The sequence below is a fragment of the Papaver somniferum genome, chromosome 6 (genome assembly GCF_003573695.1).
Source record: "Papaver somniferum cultivar HN1 chromosome 6, ASM357369v1, whole genome shotgun sequence".
Lineage (NCBI taxonomy): Eukaryota > Viridiplantae > Streptophyta > Magnoliopsida > Ranunculales > Papaveraceae > Papaver > Papaver somniferum.
This window is the reverse complement of record NC_039363.1, coordinates 147,660,408-147,671,647: the sequence shown is the minus strand read 5'-3', so window position 1 is coordinate 147,671,647 and position 11,240 is coordinate 147,660,408. Positions and strand designations below refer to the sequence as shown.

The window sequence follows — 11,240 nt, the reverse complement described above, 5'->3', positions numbered from 1 at the left end:
CATGCTCGATGCATGTAATGCATCGTTTAAAGCAAGCAGCTTAAAACAATCGATATGCATGAAGCATCGCTGTTTTAAAGTTTGATTGAATAAGTCGCGGATTAAGCGTCTAAAAATGGAAGCACGTCCAACCATCTTCGAGTGATCGTTTGGGGGCCGCATGGGCGGGCCACCATATGATTGATCACTCCCTGAGGCAGAGTGGTGGACGGTAATCACCGAGGCGCTTCATTGATCTCCTAATTTTTAATCTAAGCCGTCCGACAAAGATGGCAAAGTTGGACGGACGAGATGATTTACGGCACATATTTGCTGTCGTTGATGGATTTTAGGGTTTTTAGAGGTGCGCGACATCCCCTCTTTGGCTTGATCGAATTCAAGCATGGGCGCTAATTTTGGTGGGACCGACCGGGCATGCGTGGAGACGGCCTGCTGACGTGCATGTATACACCTCTCGGTCCTATAAAGGTTCGATCTAGGCCGCTCAATTTGAACGACAAAGATGAGTGGTCGTGATCGATTTGCGACGCAAATACGTTGCCGCAAAGCACAGGTTATGGTTTGAGGCCGTGTGACCTAGCACCTTTGCGGCGTGCATTTCGAGACACTGAGATCCACTCTGTATAGACCGACCGGTCAGACGTCAAGGTGGGCCCACGATGATCATGTTGGTATCCTTGGACCTCTTGAGTCTATATCTACATCGTTTGTTTAGGCCGGCGAAGATGGATGGTCACGATCGTACTACGACAGATGTGCATTGCCGCAAACCCTAACTAGGATTTTGAAACAGCCACGCACACACGACTTTGGCCAAACGGTTTGGAAAGCCGTGATCCTCCTTTGGGGAGATCGATCACGTGGGGCCCATGTTGGGCTGAGGGTGAACATATGTGCACCTTCTTGATAATCCTAAATACGATCTAAGTCATCCAAATAGGTTGGCTAAGTTGGATGGTTGTGATCGATTTAAGACATTAGTGGAATTCCGCGACCCTTAGAAGCATCACGCCCACCATGGTTAGAGCAATCGTTTCATTGCTCCATGGTCTTGCCGTGAGGAAACCGATCGTGTGAGGGAGAAGTGGGCCCGCCAACGTGTGCGTTAGCGCTTTCCCGATCATTCACGGGATGATCTGATCCGTCCAACCAGGCTGGCGAAGTTGGACGGTTGATGGTTTTAAGACTGCCCTGAACAGTCTTGCTCGTTCGTGCTTCTTCCAAAGCAGCGCGGCCACCCTATTTTAGGGATGGCGTTTTGGCGCGCTGGGAAGTGTGGCGTGGTGTTCGACCGGCTGGGGCATAAGTGGACCCGCCGGTGGTCATCACAACAATTTCCTATTTTTTGCCAGGGTTTGGCTAGGCTTGTTAAATTGCGCTGCCAACTTGTGTGGCCGTGATCGTTTCCGAGACTGATATGGACAGTCCAGATTTCCCTTAAGGAAATTAAGCATGCCCGATCGGTCTAACCAAAGCGCGTCGATGCGAGATTCTGTTTAGAGAGTGATATAGCCTGTATGGGTATTTTGTGCACATCTCAATATTGGCACTTTGGGAGATTCATGTTACTCTGCTGAGAGTGAACAATCATTCGTCATGTTATGTCAATAATGAGATTTCAGATGAGAACATAACACGGAAAATACTAGGAAAATCATGCATTAATTAATAATGCTAATAAAATTCACAGAATATTTGGGATTGCCATTGCACGCACCATTCTGGGTGAATTTCGTGTATTTGTTGAATTTCTTCAAATAAAGTGAAGAGGTTTTCTGCACTCATCACTCTTTAAAGGGATTTTCCCTTTTCAGGGTAATAGCGCATAAAATACTGGTTTTACAATTTTAGCCCTGAACTAAAATCCACCATCAACACCTGGGTTTGAGCAAAAATCATGATTTCGTCAACCCTAATTTCATATAATATTTGGTAGCTTAACAACATTTTAATATTTTATTGGGTCACGTCACCAATAAATATTTTGTCAAATCGAGCAATACTTGCTCAGTTGCTCTAATATTGATCCAGCTATCAATATTTAGTAATTTATCAGTAATTTGTCGAATTGAGCAATACTTGCTCAGTTGCACGACAAATTATCAACATTCATTAATTTACCGAATTGAGCGATACTTGCTCAATTGTGCGTCAAATCATCAACATTCATTATTTTGTCGAATTGCGCAATACTTGCTCAATTGCTCGTCAAAATTGTCAACATTCAGTATTTTGTCGAACTGAGCAATACTTGCTCAGTTGCTCGTCAAATTCTCAAATATTCAGTAATTCTTCGAATCGAGCAATACTTGCTCTCGCTCAAATACTGGACAGTAATTCATCACTGAATCTACAATACTGACACCATTTCAGAGAAATACATGTTCGATCCATGAATCACTGAGCATTCACCACTCATGCTCGATTCAACAAAACCTAGACTCACTGTCTAATCAGTCAACAACTGACTCACTAATACACGTCTGTCATGCAGACTCCACGATGCGTGAGACATCAATCACGTCAAATTGGGGGATATCAATTAGGGTTTTGGTCTGGCGGCCTACAACACGTGGGTTCATCCACAACGAGAAGTGTGAGTAAGTCGTGTCAACGGTTGAGGGAGTTAGCAAAGTAGTGGGTGAATGATCAACCAAGTTTCCGCACAATCTGGAATTTGTTTCACCAAGATCTCCCACTCTCCCACTCTTTCACTCAAGAAACCATCACACTTACAGGGATCAAGGTGTTCACAACTATGATAATATAAATAAGTCTCTGAATCCATGATTGAAAAAAAACAGACAACAAATGATCACTAGCTATCAATTGTTTACACAGAATTTCTCGAGTAACTAATCTAAAGAATTCATTAATCCATCAGAGCTTATTCGAACTCATCAGTTCAACAAAATTGCAGAAACCTTCATCACTGATCCCACACAATTCTCAGCTTTCCTCCTACATATCAACCCATCTCCCTCTTTGCGACCGAATTGACTCTGGAACGGCCATTGACTTGGTTTAGGATGGAGTCCTACAGAGTGATCTCTCGAATCTAAGCACTCCCTTTGCAGTGCATCTGTGTGAGGTTAAGCAGTTTGCTCGGTTGAGGAGTTTCGAAAACACGCTCGTCTCTTCACCTCTCTAAAAAAACAGCGACTCATTTATCCCCATCCACAGATTGGCGACCATGGTGGGAGATTAATCTCTCAGTTGCAATCTCACCTTTCGCAAAGATGGTTGGTTTTAGGGCTAACTCAAACACTCCAAATCCTAGCCAGGATATCCCTAACGGTAACATTCCTCATGTTCCTTCAAATAATTCTGGATACAATGAACTTTCATATTTTACCTCTCCATTTATCTCCGTTTAATCAATTGACGGAGAAATCCCAAGCTTGGATGAACTAGCACGGAGACAAGAAAACTTGTCAAGAAACGTGGATCGGCTGAAAAGAGCAATTGATAACCTGTTCACTTGCCTGGTGCACGTGACAAGGATTTTGAGAGCAGAAATGGTGGAACGTCTGAATCCCTCAACTGACGATCCTCCTCAAGCCAACAGTTTCACCACTTACGAGAAGCCGGTGGATCAGGAAGTTGCACACCTAATTGAAAATCTATGTGAACTCCTGCATTTCTCTAGAGATCAACGAACCAACACGTTCGCTGCACTCAACCAAATATCATCTGACGTGCAGATAGCTCTGTCACCGCTGGTAGTCGAGCAAGTTTCTATGGTCTCTGAACATACAATCAACAACATCACTTTCACTGAGGAGGACCGCATGGCAGAAGAAGGGCATAACCGATCCCTGTTCATGACTACTTTTTATCAAGGATTCTGAATTCAGGAGAGTTCTCATCGATACAGGTGCTTCTACAAATCTCATAACTATGAAGACTCTCAAGGAGTCAAAGTTCCACCAAGCAAGATTGTCTGTTATCCCATACTGATGACGGGTTTTGAAGGAAGCCAGAGTCACACATACGGGTATGTCTATGTGGATCTGAAAGTAGGACCGATTCAATCTACTGTCAAATTCCATGTGATTGAGAAAGACCCGGACTATCACATGATACTCGGAATACCATGGCTCCATGACAACAAGGTCGTTCCCTCGACGTATCACCAATGTATGAAAGCTTTGCTCAACAACAAAATTATCCGCATTGAAGCTTCAGTGTCTCCTTATGCTCCGTTTTATGATGCTGAGTTCTTGTCACCTCCAAAAAGCATTCCTGGGCCTCCAAACAAAATTCACCGCATCCCACTCCCAAGTTAAAAATCTATTGAGAAAACCGGAAAATTGTCATCCACAGATGCTAAATCCGTCAAACCTTCTACCACACCGCTCAAGCGTCGTCAAGATAAGTACAACTCGTAAGAAATCCAATTTCATTACTGATTATGATGCGGAAGGGAAGGTTATCTATCTCCGTCGAAAAGATTAGCAATTAACAGGGGAGATCGGTGAAAAGTCTCCCCACCCTGAAGAAACATGCCAGAGTGAGCAATCTCCTGACGAAGAAATTCGAGATGCATCATGACAACTGCAAGATGGCACGGATTCCACAACTGATGATCTTGAGACTATCAACATCGGAACAGACGAAAACCCGAGGACGATTTTAATCGATTCTGCTCTTTCACCTGAGGAACGAGAAGGATTGATATGTATGTTAAAAGAGTATCAAGATATCTTCGCCTGGACATACGATGAAATGCTCGGCCTGGATGATAAATTGGTCACTCATCACCTCCACATCACTCCCGGATCCAAACCTGTCAAACAACCGCCCAGGCAGTTCAGACACGAGATCGAGGAACAAATCAAAGTGGAGATCCAAAAATTATTAGTAACAGTTTTCATCAAACCCATTCAACATCCAACGTGACTGGCGAACATTGTCCCAGTCAAGAAGAAAAACGGCCAGATCCGATGCTGTGTGGATTTCAGGAACCTGAACAAGTGTTGCCCGAAGGACGATTTTCCATTGCCAAACATTGATATGCTTGTCGATGCAACCAGTGGTCATGACATGTTCTCATTCATGGATGGTTACAGCGGATACAACCAGATCAAAATGTACGAGCATGATGCTAACAAGATCGCGTTCCGAACTCCTATTGGAAAATTTCACTACATTGTGATGCCTTTTTGCCTGAAGAATGCAGGAGATACTTATCAGAGATCCATGACTGCGATATTCCACGACATGATGCACAAGTAAGTAGAAGACTACGTCGATGATGTGGTGCTGAAATCGAAGACTCGAGCATCCCACCTAGATATCCTGAGGCAGGTCTTCGAAAGATGCAGAGAATATAAATTAAAGATGAAACCTCTGAAGTGTGCTTTTGGCGTCTCTTATGGAAAATTTCTTGGATTCCTTGTTAACGCAGAAGGAATCAAATTCGATCCAGATAAAACAAAAGCCATTACTACCATTCCCCCTCCATGAACCGTGAAAGAACTCCAGAGTTTCATGGGCAAGGTAAACTACATTCGACGCTTCATTCCTGGACTGGCTCAACTCATTTCTTCGTTAACTACCCTGTTGAATAAAGGAGCAAGTTTTACATGGACCACCGATCAACAAGAAGCATTTTAGAGAATACAACAAATACTACTATCACCTGCCGTCATGAAATCTCCAGTGCAAGGACGACCACTGATACTTTACACAACCTCTAGTGATGTCGCAATTGGAGCACTTCTCACTCAGGAAGATGAGGAAGGCATCGAACGCCCAATCTATTATTTCAGTCGCACGATGAGGGATGCTCAACTCCGATACCCAAAGGCTGAAAGAGCGTGTTTAGCATTGGCTCACGCAATTCAGAGATACAGACATTATCTTTTGTCAAACAGAGTTGTGTTGGTGGCCAAAGATGATCCCATAAAATTCCTACTGTCGAAACCTGCATTAATTGGAAGGCCGACAAAATGGCTACTTCAGATGTCAGAGTTAGACATAGCATGTGTCTTACCTAAAGCAATCAAAGGACAAGCAGTTGCAGACCTACTTGTTGCTTTCCCCAGAGAAGACACTACATTGCTGCATGAAGAAGTTCCTGGTGAGTTTTCAGAAATCTCAGTCATCCAGGAAGAAATATGGCTATTATATTTCGATGGGTCCGCCACCCCGAGTAACGATACTGGAGGAGCAGGATTTGTGCTAGTATCTCCATCCGGTGAAGTCTTCTCACATTCTTTCAAGATGGATTTTCACTTCATTAAAAATTCAACAGAATATGAAGCTTTTATCCTAGGATTATCCCTAGCCAAGCAAGCAGGAGCGAAGCATCTGGAGATTAGAGGAGACTCAAAGTTGCTGGTCAATCAGATGAATGGAAAATACTCTCTCAAGGAAGTAACACTCGCTCCATTCAGGGCTGAAGCACAAAGGCTGATAACTCATTTCTCTGATGCAATAATCGTGCATACTGGCCGCACCAACAACAGACACGCTGATTGCTTGGCGACTCTTGTATCCAAACTAAAATTTGAGGGGTCTGATAAGTCCATCACCGTGCAACAATGTTCTGTACCATCCACATGGCTTACTCAAGTCTAAGACATTCAATCAAACGACTGGAGGACACCCATCATTCATGAATTGAGCAGTTCTCTTACAGAAGGAAAAATCAGTCTCAAAGAATTGAAGAACTTTTTTCTGCTACACGGAGCATTGTATTATCGTAATCCTAATGGATCCTTGTCATGATGCCTTGGAGACGAGGAAGCAGGAAACAACTCAAACGCATACATGAAGAAGTATGCGGGCAGACCCTAGTAGTCACACTTTACCGAAGGATTCAAAGACTCGGGTACTATTAGCCATCCATGGAAGCTCAGTCGAGAAAGTTGCAAGGGTCATGTCCCAATTGTCAGACACCACCTCATCATTTGGAGGTTATAACAAGTCATCACACTAGAGACTGGAGAAAACCTTACATAAAATATCTTCGTGACAACAATCTTCCGTCAAAAAATAAAGGAGCAATCAAACTTGTCCAGAAAGCGAAATGTTTCGTTTACTTGGAAGGGATTCTATATCGCAAAAGTTTTGGCGGGAACCTCCTGATATCCTTAGCCGAGCATGAAATTACTACAATTCTGAAAGAGATGCATGAGGGTGAACACCAAGGAAAGATGAAATTGTTTCTCCAAATCCATGAGAAATATTATTGGCCAACCATGGAAGATGATGCAACCGCCTATGTTCGGAGATGTTATCAATGCCAGATTCATGGTAACCTCATTCACACTCCTTGTCTTCCATTACATTCGGTGAGCATTCCATGGTCTTTCTATAGCTGGGGACTAGATATTATCGGTAAAATCAATCCAGCGTCTTCGAAGAAGCATGAAGACATCATCACAGATACTGAGTACTTTACCAAATGGGTCGAGGAAATTCCTCTCCGAGGCACCACAGGAGTCACAATTTTAGCCTTCATCAAAGAATATATCATATGCATATTCGGTGTTCCTAAACATATCATCACAGATAATGGAACTCCTTTTGCCAACAAACATGTTGCGGAATTGCTCGAGGAATACGGAATCAAACGAATTTTCTCCACGTCATACTATCCCCAAGGGAATGGACAAGAAGAAAGCACCAACAAAACCTTGATCCGGATTCTTAGTCGAACAGTTCATGACAATCCACGGACATGGCATGAAGAATTACCCATGGATTTATAGGCCTGCCGCACCGCACCGAGAAGTTCAATTGGGATCTCCCCGTATTCTCTTGTCTATGGTGCTGATGCTATCCTCCCAGCTGAGATCAAAATTCCCTCCGCAAGAGTTGTAGCGGCCAGTGGAGTACAATGGGATGAAGCCGAAGTGTCCAATTCAAGAATTACTGAATTAGACATGCTCGAATCAAGAAGGACCAAGGTAGAAAAATATGTGGAAGCTTACAAACAAAGAGTTTCCAGGGTATACAACAAAATGGTAAGACCTCGAACATTCCAAGTAGGACATTTGATTTTGAAAACAGCAAAGCATATTCAACAAGACATGTATGCTCCCAAATTCTCTCCAAAATGGGAAGGTCCTTATGTGATTATCAAAGCAGTATCCAGTAGGTACTACAAGATTTTAGCTGTTGATGGAGGGGTGGATGGAAACATCATCAATGGAAAATGGCTAAAACCATATTATGTTTAACCGATCAGTAGACAAATTTTTATATGTTTCAGAAATGTAATTTCCATTCCTCCAAAGATTATTCAATGCGCTCAATCATACAAAATTCAAAGAGTATTTCATGAGTCACACAAGATCATCATTCTACCTTGTTCAATCTCAAACCTACAAATGAAAAACTCCTAGACTCTCACTCAGAGCAAACCTCCCAACAAGGGATAATCTCTATAAAAAACCCTATCAAGCTTCTTTTGGAAATTTTTGGTTCTCGTCTTCAAATCCTGGGCCGCCTTCTCGACTCTTGCCGACTCCAAACCAAGTGCCTTTTCCTCCTCCAGTAGAGCAGTGGTAGCATAAATTGCATCAGCAGGCTCTGCCGCTTTATGAATTTTGATCATCTCAAGCCGATGACGAAGCCAGCCTACATTGAACTTCAAAGTTTCACAGTTCGAAATCATCTCGTCCGACTTGTGCAGTTTATGATTCTTGACAACTCGCAGAAGCGTCTGGTTCATCTCCTCAATGATCGGTAACAACCCTGTAATTGTAGTCAGGAGGGTTGGTAGGAAGCCTTTCCATACTTCGGTCGTAGCAATGTGCCCGTACCTTCTCCAGATTTTGGTGTACAGAGGCGCATGACACTTGGGAATGACGAATCCACCAACCACCTCATTGTCCGGGAAAGTGTTAATCAGGGGAGCCTCAAACAAAAGCCATGTTGTTGGGTATTCACGAGCGTGAACTCTATCCCCAACCTCCAAGGATTTAGCAGAGTCTTCGCAGACACGGTTACTGCTATCGTCAACTGCGACCACGGATTTCCCATTCTTCCTCTTTCTAGCATCAACAACGACACAAACATCAACCTGCGATGAAGTAAAGGAGTATTTAGTTTTATTGGAGCGTCAAGCATGGTAAAACTCCAGTTGAGAAGCTATGGAATCACTTAAAGATGCTCCAACTTCAGCATGAGCTTACCTATATCGAGCAGGATCTTTAACGGCCCGTTTGGGTCTCAAGCTATAAGGAGGATGCTGATTCTTTTGGTTATTCTGTGATCTTGCATGCAATCCGTTTCCACAGCTACACCTAACAGTGGGCATAGAAGAAGAATTGGGCTTGAAAGAAATCCAGGCAAGGCCATAACCCGTTTTCATATCTGATACATCAAAGTTGGATGTAATGCATAACGCCCTAGCAGTCGCCTCTTTTCTCTCCTAATTTATCTTCACAACCAGGAAACCTAATTCATTTCCCACCATTACTTCTACTAACAACATAACCAGCTTCGTCTCTTTATTCCCCATCTTTGTCAACCCATACTCTTCTCTACTGCATCCACCAAACCACTGCAAATCTACCGTTTCTCTTTCCCATTTCACACTCGAGTCCTATTTGCTCTCTTGATGTACGTATCCTATTTAGCTACTCCCTTGAAGCCACAACTAGGTTTACTGCTTTAGACAAGAGAATCGGGTATGAGAGGTCAATCTCTGAACCATGTTGAGACAATTCAAGGAATTGACTACAACAAGCAAGGGAAGAAAAGAAATATGAAATTATTGGAGTGAAGTACAGGTTGCCGTATGAAATCAGTCGAAGACTCACTCAATTGCTGCATGTATGTGAGGTCGTTGGAATGGTTGGTCATGATGAAATCCGTATATTTTTATTTGTCATTTGATGAGTGATGGATATCTCAATCCTTAATTTTCTGATTGTACTTCACTGAAAATGGGTTGAGAATTTTGTATAAATAGGGTTGCAGTTGTATTTTGAAGGCAAGCCCGGAGTAGCCGGTGCACCAAGTTATAGAAGTAATTCAGATTTTCTATTTTCAGTTTCTCCATGTTTTAGTTCTCTAACTAGGGTTGAGATGAAACCCCTAAATAACTAGAATTGCTTGATTGGGTTTACTTTTTCTCCATGAATTTATATTGAAAAGCATGATTTAATCTCTGAATTCATAACAATTTACTTTCACCTTGTATGTCATGCATCCTTGGTAGTTTGATCAATTCTTTGTTATGTATTCAAGCTTTGTAAATTAATTTAGTTCAATTTGTGATTACCTATGCCTTAAACAGATGGGTAATGCTAGGAATTGACACTTATAGTTCAGTCTTTGATTGGTTGTGTCATAACAAGACAACCAATGCTTGGGTTTGACAGATTTTTGGCTTGAGATTAAATCATCAATTTGTGCAAGTGATCTATCACATCTTCAAGGTAGTTTGAGGCTAGAACCTCTATAACTCCTTGATTAAAAGAGAACTAGTATATCAAATTAGGGAGTTCTAAGCATTTAGGTGGCGGACTCGAAACCGTAGTTATCTTTAACTTTGCTTTTGTCTTGTTTATTTAGTGTAATCAATCATATGCCAGTCGTATCGACATCCATCTATTTATAAATTATTAAAAGTAGAACTTATAAGTTTAGTTCACCAATCCAACTCCCCGTAGGATCGAACCGTATTTGCCCTGTTTTACATTGTAGACACCGTGCGCTTGCGGTTTATAATTGTAGGTTTCTAGTCCTACCACTGGGATCAGAGGCGTAGGGAGTACAACTGTACCTTGGATCAGTGGGAGACTGATTGGGGTTTAACTACAGTCCAGTCCGAAGTTATCTTGGAGTAGGCTAGTGTCTGTAGCGGCTTAATACATTGTGTGTTCAATCTGGACTAGATCCCGGGGGTTTTCTGCATTTTCGGTTTCCTCGTTAACAAAATTTCTAGTGTCTGTGTTTTTTCAGTTTCCACATTATATTGTTTTATCTTTATAATTGAAATAATACAGGTTGTGCGTTAGATCATCAATTAGAGTAATCCAACCTTTGGTTGTTGATTTTAATTGATTGATCTTTGGATATTGGTCTTTGGTACCATCCAAGTTATTCCTTGTGTTTGATTAAGACTCGCTGATTTCTATTATCTCGAGTAAATCAAAACAAGAGAGAGATATAAACTCGTTGATATACTTTTAATTGATTGAGTCTTGTTGATTCTCTTAAAAGTATATTCGAGCTTGTCCATACGGATTGCTAAGCGAAATATTGGGTGGTGTTGT

At 42.1% G+C, this 11,240-nt stretch overlaps 1 protein-coding gene across 1 annotated transcript; it reads left to right on the top strand.

Annotated features, from left to right (window-relative positions):
- The first annotated feature begins 5,652 nt into the window (after nt 1-5,652).
- Nucleotides 5,653-6,585, top strand: LOC113291631. The gene has a single exon (XM_026541142.1). It carries the CDS (start codon nt 5,653-5,655, stop codon nt 6,583-6,585), a length of 933 nt encoding a protein of 310 aa, XP_026396927.1.
- The last annotated feature ends 4,655 nt before the right edge of the window (nt 6,586-11,240 follow it).

Bases quoted from the DNA above. Each gene is read 5' to 3' on its own strand.
- LOC113291631 (XM_026541142.1), top strand. From the start codon at position 5,653: ATGAAATCTCCAGTGCAAGGACGACCACTGATACTTTACACAACCTCT.